Raw genomic sequence first — 18,695 nt, forward strand, 5'->3', positions numbered from 1 at the left:
ATTTCACACGTAAAACCACTCATGTACAATTAATTAATCCAAGTAGGATTATAGCAATCACTGTGCAGTTTTTAAAATTATGCAGTCGTGTGTGTATGTATATATATACACACACACAAGGAAAATCAATATCCCTAGAGTTTTAACAAAGCAGTTAAACTTTAACACCAGCCCATCACACACAATGCACTGGCCCCTCTCCAATGGGCTGACCAACCTCTGGATAAATAGTAAAGCTGGAACCAAGACATTCCTTTTGATTTCTTCAGTGGGTTGTGAACAATGGAAAAGCAACAAAATTGCTGAGTGACCAAAGAAAATACTACTCTGCACATGTTAAAACCAAAATCAAAATAAAAACCAAAACAAACAAATAAGAGACCAAAACCACAAAAAATCCAAACCCAGCCCAAGGAACTCAAATCCATCTTGATAAGCTAATCACTGTTACCTTTAAAAATGATCATTACTACAGCACTGAGAAAGGTTTACAGCTGATTTAAAAACTGAAAACTCATAATTAGCAAATAAAATTTTCTGAAACAAAATATAGAAGCAATTCCCAGAAAGGATACCATTTAAATGAATGGAGGGAAAAGAGGCTGCAAACCTGTCCAAATGAAGAATGCTTCTTTTCTAAGCTGATTAAAAAAAAGAAAAAGGAAAAAAAGGGAAGGGACATTTAACTAAGCAGTTACAAAAAACTTTCTCACACAATGAAATACATCTAGGACTGAAGATATGAAAAGGTACGTTCAGAATTGATTAGGTGCGAGTTAAAGCAATGGTCCAAAAGGTCAGAGAATACGAATTTACACTCTAAAGGCAAAGCTTGTTTCTAATACCAAGCAGAGAATTCCTCTCTTTACACACAATATTTTAAGTAGTAGCTCTGCAAGTTCAGCAAGTTTCTGTAGGCTACCTTACCTTGAACATTTCACAAATTACCTTCCCAGAACTGGGAATAACACACATTTTGTGGTATTTTTGGTCCCTAGCATGCTTAGCAGTGTGATTAATAATACACATTTTTCTCTTAACACTGAAAAATAAATTCGTGGCTCAGTAAGTTTCCCTGTGATTCTCTGCTCTCCAGAAATTGGAGTAATGCTAGAAAATCTCTGCTCACAAGTCCTCACACATCTTATTACTGGTTCTGTTCATCAGCCTTGCATAGGTAAATGCTGATCAGCAGAACAGAGGTTGTCTGTTATTAAAGCACACCAGAAGCCCCTTTTGTTCTAGGCTGAGAGCATTTAGGAGACTTTTAGCCCACATCTCACAAAAAATCTGATCGATTTTCCCTTGATATCAACAGAAATCCCCCTTCCAGCTTCAAAAGGAGATCAAATCCAGGAAAGCCAAATCCAAGAGACAAAAGCTCAGAATAACTCCCTAATATTTCTGAATTATATGCTTCATTCTATGCTTTGTTGTATGCAGCTATGGAAATAAGAGGCCTTCTCACCTTCGATGACAGAGAATCACTAAAGATGCAAGATTATATGCTAAATTTTACTAGTCTTGACCTGGGGACAAACTATTCCATAGCAGGTTGGTGAGGTGCTAGGAAGAAAGCTGATAGCAACTGTCTAAAAAAATCAATTCTAAAGTAGAGTTGACATTAAATAACACAAATTAATTCTTTCTACAATATAACCCAAACAGTTTGCTTCCAAAAAAATACCTTATCTTAATGTTTTTAACCAATGCAGTCAGAGGGTCATTTATCATAATCTGTAGTCCTAAAATAAATGAACACTGGCATTTTTGAGGGTTAAAGAATGCCAGTGAACATTACAAGAGGGAACAAGAGGACCCACCAGATCATGAAACAGGTTATCATGGATGGGTGTAAAAAGACTCATAGGATTTTACTCTTTTAAATGCTGTCAATTGAATTTGTGATAGCAATCCCAGGACATGTAGCAGATTTCCTGGAAGCAAATTCTTGCAACTCCTTGTAAGTATGTTTAGTGCTAATCTTGGGAATAATCTCTTAAGTGTGAACAAAACAACAACAAATATTAAGTGGCTACATGCATTCTTTATAAATAAGGACTTGAGAAAGAAGAGAGAACACAAAAATGCGGGCTTTGCACGGAAGATGCAAACATGAAAAGGGATTAAACCTCTGGATTATGACATTTTACTGTACTTTTCACAGATCTTTAGGCCTTAGAAATGCAAGTACATCAGCATCAGTTTTTGTTGTTAGCCATTTTTGTCAAAGACACTTGGACTTATTTGGGCAATGGCTGTTCAGGTGAATGGCAGACATGCTTCTTCCAGGAGCCAGTGAACAAGCTGAAGGGCATATTTGGAGCAGGGCAGCTCAGCATGAGAGTCAGCATGTTGGGGCAAAACCAGCAGGAGCTGTCCTGGAAACCAGCTGTTTTGTTCCCAAGATTTTTGTTGTTGGAGTTTGTGTGCAAAAATCACACCAAATTTAGGATCATAGTATTGTCCATGATGGAAATCTGAAATTCAGTTAGCTGTAAATATTTGATGTTTGTTCAGCTAATTAGTCTTCTAATAGCTGCAGTATTCAGATGAAAAGCTCATGAAAAACCATGTAATTGGTTTTCCAATATCCTATGTTTGCCAATTCCATAAGACTCCATTTTGCAACCAGCAAAGAGCATAGAAGGGGAGATCCTAGATTACTGGAGAAAGATAAACAGAGCATTTTCCTTGGTAGAAGCAGGAGGGGTTCACTGTGTTACATCCAAAGATGCCAACTGCAATGCTCAGGAAGACAGAGAAGGGAAACTATTTATTTATAAATTCTTAGAGCACAATAATGCAATGAGAAATAGCCAACACAAGCTTGCTGAGGACAGATCATGTCAAAGCAGTCTAACTCCTTTCTTAGGCAGGATAACTGGCCTAGCAACGAGGATACAGCAGGAGTGACACATCTAAAGTATCCTCAAGCCATTTGGTTTGTCACAGAGGACATTCCCAAATGGACTCTACATCAGCTTCCCCCAGAGGGAAACAGCATAAGGACCACAGTCAGCTGAAGAATCACGATGGAGCCACAGTTATCAGTGACCTGCTCCTGTGTCAGTCAGCCAGCTGTCTCCAGTGGCATTAGATGGTGCCTACACCGTGTTCTGCCCAGTCTATTCAGTAGTTTAACATCATCAAATATTGTATAAATTCGCACGAGAATTTTAGGAACATTACTAAAGCAGGAGGAGACACACTTGGGAAGACAGCACTTAAATTCAAAGGGTTCCTGATGCACGATGAGCCCAGAGAATTGCTAACAAATCCAGTGACACAAAGAGAGGAACTCAGTAAGCAGGAGGTGCAGCAGATCACAGTACGAGCCAAGAGCATAACTCAGTGTGATTGTTAAAACACGGTTTTAAGAGATGAAAGGAAGGCAATATGCAAGCAGTAGTGGTAACTAATCCACTCTTTTTAATGCTAGTGTCTCTCAGCTGGAATACAGTACCCAAATTTGAGCTTCAAACAAGAAAAACCCAGGCAGCATCCAGAGAAAAGCAAGAGAAATACCAGAAAATATCCTGCAGAGAAAGACTGTATTTGTTTGCAACACGCACAAACAAATCTTTTATTACAACTTTTCAAGGGCCATTTCAAAGCCATGTGCCATGACTACTGTGTACCTTATCTTGGGTGGATTTCAAGTGATACCTCAGGTCACTTCCAGGCCCCATTTCTATGATGCTTTGTCTGAAATATTTCCAACAAGCCAAACCAAACTCCAGCAGAGCTTTCATTGTATAAAAAAGATGTAAAAGAAGAAAGTCATAGACTTGCAAAAGATAACAACTGAGTTACACACTCTCTATAATTCAAAAGTAAAAAATGAAAAATCTACTTAATCTATACCTAATCTAAAATTAAATTGTGTAACATTCTTCTCAAGAGGAGTATATCAAGTCAAAGAACTTTAGAAAGCAATCACTCCTGGTGCCCCTACATGCTACAGCAATCAGAGAAATTAAAAAGATGAGGAAGGAATGGTACTTTTAATTCAGATTTAATAGCCAGTAATTGGGGTAAAACTCCATTTACAGTTGCAGAAAAAATGAAATTAATAATAATAATAAATGCCTTCCAAATCAACCAAGATGCATAGTATCACATAATTATAATGAAGGACTTAAGAAGATTCAGATAAAAAACATTCTAAAATATTTTGACGCTCTGGCACTGACCTCAGCAGATGGAATTGCATTAGGTTTGTTAAATGCCAGCTGAATCAGGCTTTCCATAGGAGATCATGTGCCTACATTAACTATCTGTAAGAAACTGAAACTCACTTTCATAGTGCTATGATTAATTATGAATAAGCTTTACAATACAATTTTAAGTGGCATCTCTTTTCAGTTAAGTGAAAGCTAAGAGATGCTTGAAATGACTTTGCTTGTGCAAGCTATATATTATCTCTATTGTAAAACTGCATGAGAAAGAGTTTCCCCCTATGTACATACAAAGGAGTGATGAAAGGTCAAAGAGAGACAATATTGCTATGAGTTTCTTTGGAGGTTTTTTACCAATGAATGAGCTGAGTGGGTCACAGCACTGGATGCCACGAGGGCTGGATGGTTTGCCTGGCTTTGCCATTAACTCAGAACAGCATCAGACAAAAATCACTAAACAGAGAACCCATTCCTTTCTTTGAAAAAGGAAGTTAGTGGTACTCCTTAGGTTTTCTAAATCCTTCCTTATCTATGAAGGAAAAGTACTATTTTTAAGTGCTTTATTTTAAGCAATTCAACATCCCCTAGCCAACAAACCTAACTACTCAAAAATAATCAAATAAAATCCAGCTCCCCTAGGAAAGATGAATTTGTTACTGTTTGTAGCAAGCTTTAGAGGCCTGAGACAAAAGATGCCTCACAAAAGATAAGCACTGATTTCAGGAACAAAACATTTACACAAAGCCTTTGTTTTAGCACATTAGAACAAAAGGGAACGCCTGCAAATGAAAGAATTGGTAAAGTCTCTGATGATATGACCGAAGAGTGGGGTAAGGGCAGCCTAAATCTGTGTGAGCAGGGCCAAATGTCTCTTAGCCAGTTAGGTGTTGGCAGCTGCCACCTGCAATGTGTAAAGCAGAAGCTTTAGAATGAGGTGGCACTTGGCCTGCACCATCTGTGCCTCTGTAGCCTCAACAGCAGAGCAGAATTCTTCACGTGCTCTCAGACTGGACCTATATCACTTGTATGGCACTGAGCCTAATTTTCAGCTGGTGTAAGGATTTGAATGGAATTAAGAATCAATTCAGTTGAGAATCTCATATATTGTCACTATCTTAAACCTGAAAGTTAAAATAGATTGTGACTAATGGTGACTCTGAAGTTTATTGTTATGAAAATTGGTTTTTAGGTATGCTTAAGGCCTGATGCATTCGAGGAACTGCAGCAGTAGCCAGAACTACATTATATACTTGCTACACCAGCTCATGCATTAATAAATCAGTTGGATGATATATTTTTGGTGGCCAGGTCGTTGTGACCATCAAAATCAGCTGATTAGGTTTTTAGTGATCTCAGCTAAACACCAATGTTGGTTTTTCAAGCAGCGTTATCAGGTCCGACTCAGAATATTCTGAGCTGTAAAGGTAAAGAACACACACACCTCTGCCATGAACTAACACATGGACTGATGAAAATAAATGCCTAAAATAATCAGATGGGAGAGAAATGTTATTTCCCACCTATACTGCTGACCAGTTCAGCATGTATTTACTCATGCCACACGATGCACTCTTGAAGCATAGACAGGTGTATGACAGAGTGGATATTATGCTCTGCTAAACAAGCTCAGTGTCACCTACCAGGTGCCTGGTCACCTCTGAACTTCCCCACATCACACAGATTGAGGCTGATTCTCTTGAGATCAACTATAAAATGGAAGGATGGAAGGACAGGAAGGGCATATACGCATGGAGATAGCACACAGGGCTGCAGTGAGCACACCAGCACCGGGCCAGGACCTGGGGAGCCTTTCCTTGTATTGCTGCTCTTGGGAAAACCATTCCTGGGTACCTACATGCTCATCATGCCTGACTTGCACCTCCCTCATAATCAGCAACAGGGGAAAAAAGGTCCAAAGATAGAAAGAAAAAAAAAGGTAAAAACCCCACCCCAAAACCAAACAAAAAAAAAACAACCCAAACCTAACCAACCAACAGAAAAAACCCAAGATATTACCTTGCACAGTGGGAAAAGCTAAATGCAAAGAACCACTAGCAGGTGCTGGTGACAGATGCATAAAGTAACTGCTAAAACAGAGGAGGAACTTGGAAGCACAGGTCTTAATAATTTTCAGCATGCAATAGTGATTTTCTTTTCTTTTTTTCTGTGTCTGTTTGTGATGATGACTGTCTCATTTCTGTAATTACCAAAGGTGTCCTTCTTGGTCATGTTTTTCTCATCACAGCAAGAGTGTAGTGCTAATGAGTTCTTGTGCTAAGAAACAGAAATGTATACTGGCAGTTCTTCAAACTGTAGACTGGAGCAAAGGCATTTCTGTTGTGAGAAAATTGCAGCACCAAATCATAATCAACCCTGTTACCCACTGGTTATGAGAAAAGGAGGGTAGAGAGACGCAGTTACTTAAAGGAAAGGTTACTGTTGGGTTTGCTTTTTCTTTAGATAACTTTTCTAAATTATTGCATTCAATTTGTCAATAAATCCCTAAGGTGTTTATAGTAGTTTGTGACAGTAACCATCACATTTTGAAACATTGTGAACAAAATAGGAAAAAACTTTTCCATTTAATTAGTTTAAAAGCAAGCTATTAATTAAAACAAAAGAATGAGTAGGAATCGTGACTTTTCAAAACCTTGAATCAGCAGCACTATCAATGATGCCACACCATGACAGTTCTCATAAGTTGCAGGCTATGCCCAGCACAGCATTAGCTTCCAAGACTTTTCCCATGCTTTTATCCAGCCTGATCTGGGGTGCAAAATGGTGGAACACGGAATTTCTAATTCTCTCTAGTTTTTCATGTTGTGTGATATTTTGCTACCAAATCAATAGAGCACAGCCTAATATACTCACTATTTGAAATAAAAAAATAGATAAAAGCACCACGATGCAGCATGGGAGACTAAAACAAGCCAAGGAAGGAGATGCTTAGCAAAGAAAACTTCATCCAGAAACAAACTGTAAGAGGCAGGGAATGGTTCTACCTGAATTATGTAACAAAGAAATGCCAAAGCATACACGTGTAAAATATGCTCAAACAAATTCTCAAAAAAGGAAGGATATGACAAAAAAAAAAAAAAAAAAAAAAAAAAAAAAAAAAAAAAAAAAAAAAATCAACCCCTTAGTATTTTGATACCACATGCCTTGCATTTTCTTATGCCACCTTACCCTGATATATGAGAATTGTGCTCTCTCCTGTAATGGCACACAGCCACAAAGTAGGAATCCACTGCCTGAGGCTTTCTTTAGAGGGTGTGGAATGGCAACCAAGTTGTGGTGCTCTTTTCCCCCCCCCAGTCTCATTTGTCATAGCAACCTTTACTTAATTCTTTCAAGTCAATCTTCCATAGAGTAGCCTTTTGTATCTACCAGGAAAACAACGTGTCGCTGAGACAAACAACATCGTGATTCATGCTAGAAGCAGAGTTCACTGTCTGCTGGCCCTCGGCCCAGATCCTGAAGTGCCTACTCTTATTTTGTAGCCTGCATTACCATAAAAGCAATATTTTATTAGCAGAGAATTTCAAACTCTTAATGTATGTCTGGCTTTTTATGGCTGCATAATGTGTGCAAAATTCAATTCTTTCTTTGCTTCCTTTTCACTTCAAACCAATGAAACACATCCTGGCTGCAACACCAGCCCCTCTTCTTTCCAGAAGTATTCTGGCATCCTCTTTGATACTGTCTTTTTTCTTGGAATAAGGCCTTCTTCTCAAACCTGTTCACCTTCTTCCACACTATCACTTTCAAACACCTTTTATAGCAATTTTCATACAGTGACTGTATAAACCATTTTGAGGTCAAAGAGTTTTGAGTTGTCTGTAAACAAGAAGAATGCTGAAGACTTATGTGGGAAATTTCTGGTACTTTCCAACCTGGATTTTTTTTTTTTTTACTTGAGTTACTGGGTATTTCCTTCCAGAATTAGGGATAGTTGTTTTTTCCACAGCTTCTGCTTTGGTCACATGAGGTGTCTGCCTGAGGCATCACGCTCCTTGGAGGATCCTCATTCTATTCTGGGACACACGCTGCGGGACACCAGAAAAGACAAGGCTGTGGCCACAGAGGATAGCTGAAAGCACCAACTCATACACTGAGCTTTCACTGAACAGTCAAGCTACAGGAAGCCACCTGAATAAAAATAAAGCAAAAACAGGGCCCCCAAAACATCATAAAGCTACCAATACCTCTCTATGTTATGCAACTTTTCAGATTTTAGTGTGAGACAAATAATGGTTCATCATTAATGCAAGTATCAAGGGATTCACCAGCAATGACACTTGCTTTAGAGGAAATCAGTGCTCTTTTGTGACGTGACCACACATATTTGTGTTTAAAAAGATGATTAAAAGTGGATAAAGGGCCCAGGAATGGAGATAGGCCAAGGAAAATCTGGCTTAAAACTTGCAAACATTGAGTCCATGCCAAGTCATCTGCTTAACCAAGGAAAACCCCAGTAAATAGCCTATTTCCTGAAAAGTGTACAGCAGTTCTACAGCCAGAAATTCCCCTTCTGACTTGCAAATTGAAACACTTTTCAACAACGACAACAAAAAAAGGAGCAGACTTAGTGCAAGTAATTTGAACTCATTATTCAGCATCACCAAGAGTTCTACATAATGGAACAGTAAAGCATAGGATAAGCCTTGCCAAATTGTCATTTTCCAGTTTTCACTACTGAAATAAAAGTGCTCATGGTTGGAGATGATTGGTAATGGATGGAGATGGTTAAGAAATAGACAATTACATTTTTCATCTTCCACTTCCATGCTTCAGAAAAATAAGAAGAATCAAAGCCAATATAGCCATGTATCAAACCAGAAACAAGGGAGAAAAAATAGAGCACACAAAAGAATCTGCAGCAGAACCAGCAAATGGACTTGGTCCCAGCTTGTGCCTTCAGACACTCCCAAGACTATATTGTTTTAATCAGATTTATAGTAATGTTAGACAGCTAAACTGTCAGAGTGCACACATGCCATACTGTTCCATAATTATTATGGGTAGCAAAACATTGCATTTCTTTGTAAAGGACCACCATTCTGCTGTGATCTGTTACACCTGGAGAACAGGGGATTGTAGTCTTTGCAGAGCTACCACCATGGGCAAAACTCCATCATGTATAACACACAGCTGTTCCCTATTCAGCTGACCAAAGCATTTGCTTCCACCCTGAAAAATTTCCACAAATGGCCATGCTTGGCTCTTGCCTGATGAATCCTGGCAGAGACAGGATGATGCAGGTTGTGGTCTAAGGTCTGCATCTTTATTTTACATGTAGTATTTCTGAGACACATTAAAAAGTATAATGTAATAAAAGACATTTATTATCATCTAGATCAGTATGACAAGAACATCTCCAGCAAATTGCAGAAAAAGCAATGGAAATCACTTAATCCACAGTGCCTGCTTAATAACAAAAGAAAAGAGAGCACAGGGAAACTACTATGGAAGAAAACATTTTATTTCTGTGTCTCTCCATGCTTTTTAAAAATTGAGTACACAATTGCACAGGTGTCACAGGGAGGAACAAGTGCTTGAAATCTAAGAGCAGCTTTTTGCATGAAACAAGCAATAGATAAAGCCTGAGTTTAAAATACAACATGTCAGGGCTGCTTTCCAAAGCCCCATCCAAAAAAGCAGGGCCACTCCATCTTCTACACGCATATAAATTAACCATGGAAGTGAGCTTTGCCCAGTATGTTTTGTCCATTTTTAAAGGGTCTAAATGTTGCAATTAGCTCTACAACCCAAGTCCCACTCCGTGGTGTAAAGCCCCTCTACCACTTCCATAACTCAGGGAGTGCTCCTGGCAGCACTGACCTGCACCACACCTGGGCAGGTCTCAAAGCAGCACAGCTGGGGGACCTGCACCACAGGGAAGATGTGCTGTTACACAATTGTGAGGATTTACCAATTTTCACTTCCTCTGCTGGACATTAACCTGTGATCATAGTACCAGGGATAGCCAAAGGGAAATTGATCTCCATTTTAAAGGAGAAAATTAAGATAGTATCATTCATAATATATATGTTTTCCTGACATATTTCCACATTTGTCATATTTTCAAAGTTTAACTGGCAAACATAATCAAATCTGTCTTCTATCCTATTGTCATTGTCAGGGGGGAAAAAAAAAAAAAAAGAGGCTTTTCTTCAAATAGGGAAGATGATTTCAAGCAGAGTTTCTCTTTCTCACCAGCAACAAGTTGTATTGGGCAATCAAAGACAATCTTCAGAAAGCCACAAATCAGACATCATGAAATTATATTCTGGGTGTCTTTCTTCCTCTTTCCTACTTAAAATAAAGCTGAAAGGGAACACAGTTTTATTCACCCAAGAACTATTTCCTCCAAAATTTCACTGCTTGCTAAATGATTTTAAATTTAAAAAAACGTAAAATTTCCCACATATTCAAAACCCATGACTATTTTTCACTTCCAAGTTTATATTTCACTATTCCAAGTTTATATTAAAAATAAAAGTTTTAATATGAAATAATGCTTAGTTCCTAGAATCCTTGCAAATCCCCTTCTAGAGTAATAGATTAATAACCACCTTTCCAAGGCCAGATTACTGCCCATCTTGTATCAGACCACTCCACTTGGTACTTTCTTTCTCCTGACAAGCCTCTGCTCCCTTTAGGTGAAAAATAATTAAAATCCAGTAACAGTTCCCTGTTCCAGGTCAGAATCAATGGCACTGACAAATGATAGTAACAAACTAATGCCAACCAAGAGGAGACACCAAGATAACTTTTAACATTATAATGAAGTGCAAGTCAAAATATAGCCACTATGCAGATACAAAAAAAAAAAAGAAATAAAATCCATATTCATGTGTTGCAGCAGCCTTGCCAGAGCTTAGAGATAATGCACAGCAAAACTAAACTGCAGTAGTAACATTCAGAAATGGACTCTGCTGCTAAACATTCGGAGCCAATCTTTACATATCAAAAATGGAGGCGAAAAAAGTGACTCCTTCCAAAGTCGGTGACTTCCAATGGCAAAAGAAGTCTACGGCTGTGCTCACAATTAGAGGCATGAATTACAGTCTAACCACATAAGCCCCACCTTTTGTTCAACAGCACTCTTATAGCTTTCTAGGGAAGTATAGTGCTTTCTAACTTGAGGCTTGCAGTATAAATGGGTTTTCATGGGTTTTTTAGGAAAAAATAAAACCACTTGAGTGCACCAATAAAAAGCTCTTAAATAGTAAAAAAATATATTTGGGACATCATAATATCTCTACAAGAAAGATGCAGAAGACACATAAGTACTATATCCTCTAATATCAAGTTTTGCCCTACTATCCTCCAAAATTCTCTGATTTCTATGGGATTTTATTAGCTTTTTTCTCTTCTCCTCCAAGTCATTGTAACTGGGTGAATGATGAAAAAAACCCCATGAGAACTTTTTTTACTCCCACAGTAGTTTCCCACTTCTCCAAAAATAAACATACCATTATGTTTTTTACACTTGCTGTAGGTTCCACTACATAATATTCTGAGAGGGGCGGGGGTTTCCACTCTACAGACATACTGCAGCATCAGTGCTAGCAGGAAGCTGCTCTCTTTACAAAAAAAAGGAAGTTGCCTGTCTACAGTGTTTTGAAGTCACAGCCTGCCTTTAACCCTATATGGGCACATCCACCTTCCCCCAAAGTCAGGTGTGGTACACGCAAGAAACTGAATAAGAAAAGAGAGTAAGTGCTGATCACATCCGTACCTGTGCCTAACACAACTCAGCAACTAAAAGCACATCTTGCTAGTGTTGAGAGTCAAGATGAACTTTGCCTTGGAATACTTTTGGTATTTAAAGCATGCTAGGCTTTACCGAAAAAAAGGCTTTAAGTGGAAGCTTCATAACCATAGCTGGCCTCCTGGTAACCATGTTTACTAATAGCCAAAACTAAGTACAACTGTATGCTCCTGCTGCTTTAGGTTCTGGTGGCACCGGCAGCAGAGCTTGGCAGGCCTGCCAGAAGATTTCTTAACATTTATAGAGAAGCCATGTTCATTCTCATAGCTAGGGGAGAAGCTCTCCCTAATCAGGAATACATTTACTGTTTCCAACAAACTACAAACAAACAAAAAACTAGAAAAACCCCAACATTTTCACTTCAGTTCCAGCACGAAATGAAGCAGCACTTCTTCACTGATATTATTGACACGAAAAAATCTTGCATCATATGAAAGTAACAGAAAAATCCAACTCAAAAATGCATTTTCTGTATTTCTTGCTTACTTCCTATCTTTCCTTCTGTTTTGATAATGAAAATCAAAGAAATAAGATTTTTCTTTGAAAACATTCATTTTGAATTAACTTAGAGTTTAATTAAGAATACAAGGACCCTATAAGTTATTTTAAAGTTGGTTTAAGCTAAGAGCTGATTAAGTACTGAAAACAAAATTAATTAATAACACCGAAATACTCAGGATAATTCAGAGTTGAAGGTACAAGTATATGAAGATTAGTCCTTAATGGCTGTAAAGCTAGTCTCACTCTCATAACTGACACCCTACTTGGGGTAAATATTTATACATTCAGTCACATACTATGCTTTAGGGCAAATAACTGTTAATTTTTAGTCTGATTTTCAAGGGAAATGAGTTTTGTGTGCTTATTCCGCTTGTCTGTTAAGTTCCCCCTATACTTAATTCCAGCAAGTAATTAAAATTTGTAAAAGGTAGAAGCCTCAGTGTTAAGAAAGGTAGATGTCTCAGAGAAGAACAGCTCAGGTTAGTGCCATGACTGAAGTCAAAGCACTTCAGCTGTAACAGCCCTCTGTGGCTGGTGCCAGCCAGGATGCTCACAGCTCTGGTTTAATTCCACATTCAGCATAAAAAAGGGCCTTGAAACTACAAACTGACCCAAATCAGCAGTACTAATCATAACATTCAGCTTAGTAATGTAGCAACAGTGAATTTCCTGAAAATTCAAAAGAAAAAGGGGGGAAAATAATGCAAGTCCTACTAAAAACCTACAAGATGGTTTTCAAGATGTTCTGTGGTGAATAATCTCTGTGTTTACAATAACTACAGTGTGTCTTTGAACAGCTCAAACCTGGATTGTCTTCAATCCATTTTACCTTAGGTATCAACAGAACAGCTGCCAGTTTCTCCATATTCTTTATTTTTATGTCACATTTAAACATACATAGTTAAGGATGTCTCCATCATCCTGATGAGGTATGATTGTGCTGTCACTTTTCTTTATGCTGTGATAGTACTTCTCAAGAAGGAAGAAAAAAGATTTCCTATTCTTATATGATCATAACTGCACTAAGAAATAAAATTCTCAGTTCCAAGGTTTTTGTGAAACAGTTTAATGACTTGTCAATTTAGCAATATAAATATTGGTATTTTACTAGAAATAACTTCTTAATGACTATTAAAAAACTGCTGTCACTGGTGGATTTGAGTTGGGGGGGATTTAACCTTTCCAACTTTTCCTACTGCCTTTCTCTTGGCACCTAGTATTTAAAATCCTGCCTTTTCCCCTTTTTTGTATACCATAATTTGTGCTATTTCCTTCTTATGATCTTCCCCTCTCTGAAAATATGTATGTCAAATTTTAGTCTTTTACTACAATGCATTTTCAGTGCAAATTAGCAGTGTGTTCTAATAGTAATCCATTGCACCCCTCATTTTAAGGGGAAGGAGGCAAGACACATGACAAAAATCATAGAGTGAAATAGCTGGAAGTCCACCCACTGGGAAAGGCTGGATGGCAGAACCACTGTGCAATGCTGCTGTAAAGAAATGCAAAGTAAGTATTATTTTACTTTTATGAGTCTTACATTTTTTTTTTTTTAATTTGAAAGCACCAGTGTAGGATAATTTATAGTTAGAGAATTATATTGTTCAGAAATCACACTGAGCTGTCTTAGACTTGAATAAAATTTAGTTCAGACATTAGAGAGCAGAAGAATGCATCTTGGAACTATGTGAAGCCAAACTGTGCGCTAGGAAATGCAGGCAAGCACACTGCAGTAACAGTTCATTGTAAAATTCAATATTGTTGATATTTGCTTTCAAAACACACTCCCGTGCCTCCCATCCTTTCCTTCTGTCACTTCAGACAAATCTCTGGTTAAGGGATTCCGTGCACCTCAGTTGTCCACTTCTCAAACCTCATCTAAACACACACCTCACTTGGTAAAGCAAACCCATTCTTATCCATCACTCATGTCTATTGCAGAAACCTCGTCCTCTGCAAGCCTAAATTAAGTGTATTCCACTAACCTCTTCCAAAAGTACCCTACTAGCATATAATCACATCCCTATGTTCTTAGCTTCCCCTTCTAAACTGTTCCTTCACATTTCCTCTACGGAAATGCCAGTTCCATTTCCACAAAGTTTTGTCATCGTCTTTTGTCATCACCTCTGCTTTCTTCCTCATTCTTCACCGACTGTTCTGTTTCCCCAGTCTGCTTATTTCTACATCCTTATTAAAATTTCTATACCTTTACACGAAACAAAACCAGACCCACCTCACCACTAGCATTATGCCTTCAGTAACTACAAACTAAATTACCTACACAGAATATTCCTTTCATTATTTACTTATTTGCCTCTGCTTGGCAGATTTTACACTGTAGACATATATGGAATGGAGAGAATTTCTCATTTCTTATTATTACTGATTCAGGTCTCCTGACAGAACACATCAACAATTCTTCCTGTATGATTTAAGTGAGCTTCTGAAGAATTTCTGGTATGCGTTGGACATTACTATGCAAAAATCAAGTACAAAGAATGGTCAAATAAAAACTGATTTAAAAAAAGAAGCCATCTAGTTTAATTCCAGAGCGTTAGTTCTGAGCTGTCAGATCTCCATAGCATACACTATAAACAGTTTCTAGGTAGCTTTGTAGGAATTTTATATTAGAAAAATCAAAACAAAACAGGCAAAAAACCCCAAACCAACAAAAACCTCCAGAAAACAACAAATTAAGTCATACTACACCGAAACAGGAATTTTGGAGAAATTTTAGCAGTTATAAGAAAACATCCAGTTAGAAATGCCTACCCAAAATCTACTTCCTTTCCTTCACAACATCTTTACACGGGTCTTAACCAGCAAGTCAATTCCTATAACCCAAAACACAGAGTAAACAGCAGAACAGCCCTGGTTTCGCTGCAGCTTAAGGGCAGCAGGAATGGAAGTTCCCAGTCAGTGCCCAGCACATGACACCTACGTAATGGAGGGCTGAGGCTCAGAATTTCCTCCCGTGCAGCACCTTCCGCAGTACTTTCGTTTTTTCTGGGTATAATGGTAACGGGAAGCAGGGGCTGCCCACACTCCCTGAGCGCCTTGGCGAGCGCAGCCAGAGGAGCAGCACAGCAGCTCTTGGCTCCTGGGCAAGCACAGAGCAGGGACAGGCTCCAGGGTGCTCCAGCTGGGAGAGGACATGGTCCTGGAGAGCCAGGTAAGTCTGCACAGTGCTGTGGGATCTTCTGTCTGCTCCACGTTCTGCTGGTGCTTTAGGAGCCACGTACGGCTCCAGGAAAACCACAGTGACAGTAGCTCTGTGCTGGGTATGGCAGGGTTCAGCCACCCCCAGACACACAGCCATGCACGACAAAGGGATTTAATGCTATGCTCCAGAGAAAGCACATTTAAAATTGTGCTTTAATTTGATTTCAGGTTATGCATTCACTGGTTATTCTGTGCATTGCGTCGTGCTTTGGTCACTTGTAGTGAATCGATGCCGCGCAGAAGGAAGATTACCTGGCGGTAGCTTTATGCAATGGTGGTGTGGAGAAATGGAAACCGAGGTTAATATTTCATGTTCCTGTGGTCTGTGAACTTTTTTTTGCTCTGGAGCGGAGTAACAGAAAAGACAGAAACATGGATTTGAATGAATATTCACCAAATGAGATGGTTTCAGTATTGTGCAGGCAAGTTAAAAGTGATGCAGTACACTGCATCACAAACACAGAATCAAAGTTCTCTTGCAGGGATGTTTGAATTTGTCCTTTGGAGTCAAACCCATCCCAAGCTCAGGTGATGCTTTCCAGAACATCAGTAGTCAAGTTTCTGATATTTGCAGCAAAGATAGGTACTTCTTCTCAAAGATTTCTCTCAGTCCCTCTTTTTGCAAGTTAAGCAGCAACGCTGAAATTTCAAGAGTAACAGGGCATTTGAATTGCAACATGCACCTGCTGTCACCTTATGCAACAGAATAAAAAACATTTTCTGTAAGATCAAAAAAATAGGTTTTATTTTCAAAAAATTGCAAAGGGATGTTTTCATTTTAACTTCTGCTACACCAAAACCACTATCATGGTACCTTACAGGGAAATAAAGGTTTCTGCTGCAACAAATAAGATCCAGCTCTGGACTAAGTTTCTCTATCTGGTGAATTAAAGCTTTAAGTGGATTGGTAGGGGCCTGATGCACATAAGTCATGCAATCCCTTGAGAAATGATTTTCAAATTAACTAATAAGATATTGCACTGCATATAGCTTATTAGAAAGAAACACTGAGCAGCAACAGCACATAGCTACTGTGCCTGGGATTTAAAAGCTGGATTTAGCTGTCATGTCCATAATTCTTAGTGCATTGGTTATGTAAAGGAGTAGGTGAGAGGAGGGTTTAGTTTCATATTAAGGAAAGTAAAAAGGCTCTACAGAATGTAATTGCAGGATTAGTAAAAAGTATAAGGCAGCTTTGCTCCGCTATCAAAGAGCATACAAGGTTTACATATCAAGGCAATTCATGGAAATACTTGTATAGAAAACTTGAATAATTGAAAATGAGATTGGTCTTATACTAAAGGACAAAACACATGTTTTCATATTAAAAAATCATATGTGTAGCAAAGAACTTGGTAAATTTTCACAGGAAACTTCAAGGGTTAGTTCCACAATGGGAGGGAATAATATTCAAGAGCTTTTTTACCAACCCTGATAGTTACTTTAGTAATATCTCTGCAACTTTCTAGATGTTAAAGAGATCTACATGTCACAGGATTTCTATGCATGAGAACATTTTGACAGTAATTGCCATTCATCTTGAGGGGGAAAGATAAAGAGACAAAGCAAGCAAATGCCTTGAGAATAACTTTTTAGACAGAGAATCACAGTATGGGGACAACACTTAAGAACAGAGAAACTATAAAGGCAACAGATGAGGCAAGTAGTTGAACCTAGCTGGGCAAAAAAAGGGGAAATCATAACATTTAAGGGTGAAAACTTGTCAGTTTTGGTAATATATACAACCCTGATCACAGAAAATGAAGTTATCATAAAAACAATCTTTAGCAAAGCTGCCATTTCAAAACTAGAAGGGCACAAAAATTTGAGATTGCACACCAGAATGCATCAGTGAAGTCTACCAAGGTAGCACTACACCTAGGGTAAAGAAGTGCTAAGAGAGGAAATCCCAGGACAAAAGTAATCATTGATTTAGCCTCATGCAAAAGTCACCTACTGGGACAAGTGATCTAGTTGTATGTGATTGCAAAAGGGGCAATTAAAAATAAAATTAAAAGTCGTCACAGAGAACTGGAGTGAAAGTGCTTTGCCTAGAATACATGTAAAGACAGGGACTACTGCTTTCTAATTTGTGAAACCAACTTCAGAACTTCCCCACTGAAACAGAACAAGTTACCATTTTTTAAATGCAGATGACATTAGAGGAACTGAAAATATAATAAATGCCTAAACTGTTCACTTGGAAACAAAGGTTATTAAAATAACTATTTGATGCTTTGACATGGAAGCACCTCTAGTTTCAACCCTTAGCTGCAACTGTCATGGACTTAGATTACCCTTTGTCACACAGCCAGCCTTGCACCAGCCCTTGCACAACTCCTGTCCTGCCCTAAGGAGACACAGATCAGCCTTGCTGTCACATCCCATTAGGAGCTAAGCTGATAAAACCTACTGGGATTCCAAGGTGACATCACTTCTTTCATTACGTTTGTCACAATATTGATTAGATTAGGTCTGGAGCCCATCTTTGGCCTGCCACTGACCCATCACATCTCCTGGGAAATTCTGCAGAGTAGGACACAAAATTGAAAATGACTGAAACAATAGAGATGTTCAAGATGGTCATAGCTCATGGGACTCACACAGATGTGACAAGTACTGATTTTTACTAACTATGCATCCTAATAGATTAATCCCAAACTTGACAACTACATATTACATTATTTCCTTCACGGTAGTCAGCCTTCAGGAGCTTAATTGGCATGAAAATAACCCACCAAAGATTTTCATTTCTTTCACTGGAGTAAATAACAACATGGTCGAAGTGCTGCCTAGCTAATTTTCCCTATCAAAATTTTAAAGAGTAAATAAAGAGCAGGTTGATTTGCTGTCTGTGTAGCAAACCTTGTATCAGTTGTCTCCCATGGCATGTTTAGTTTTAGATGTTTCACTCACACAGGACAGCTGAAGATTCAGTTCAGAGAGCTGCACAGTTGAGCCATATGGCATCCACATAATCGTAGCAGCTAACAGCTAAAGACCCCTACACCTGT

At 38.5% G+C, this 18,695-nt stretch overlaps 1 protein-coding gene and 1 long non-coding RNA gene across 13 annotated transcripts in view; one reads left to right on the forward strand and one right to left on the reverse strand.

The window, feature by feature from the left end:
* Nucleotides 1–18,695, reverse strand: part of LOC138112342 (uncharacterized) — a 270,953-nt gene that overhangs the window by 198,310 nt on the left and 53,948 nt on the right. The window contains exon 1 of one of the 12 annotated variants that reach the window (XR_011151708.1): nucleotides 7,368–8,225. The exons of the other annotated variants lie outside the window; for them this stretch is intronic. This is a non-coding gene — a long non-coding RNA (uncharacterized lncRNA). Of the gene's footprint in view, nucleotides 1–7,367; nucleotides 8,226–18,695 lie in introns of those variants that run through there. 12 annotated transcript variants of the gene reach the window in all.
* The window catches only part of RASGEF1A (RasGEF domain family member 1A), a 54,692-nt gene continuing 49,166 nt past the window's right edge, over nucleotides 13,170–18,695 (forward strand). The window contains exon 1 of the mRNA XM_069019233.1: nucleotides 13,170–15,631. Coding sequence (XP_068875334.1) covers nucleotides 15,614–15,631 — 18 coding nt within the window. The 5' untranslated portion in view covers nucleotides 13,170–15,613. The remainder of the gene's footprint in view (nucleotides 15,632–18,695) is intronic.

The sequence above is a fragment of the Aphelocoma coerulescens genome, chromosome 6 (genome assembly GCF_041296385.1).
Source record: "Aphelocoma coerulescens isolate FSJ_1873_10779 chromosome 6, UR_Acoe_1.0, whole genome shotgun sequence".
Lineage (NCBI taxonomy): Eukaryota > Metazoa > Chordata > Aves > Passeriformes > Corvidae > Aphelocoma > Aphelocoma coerulescens.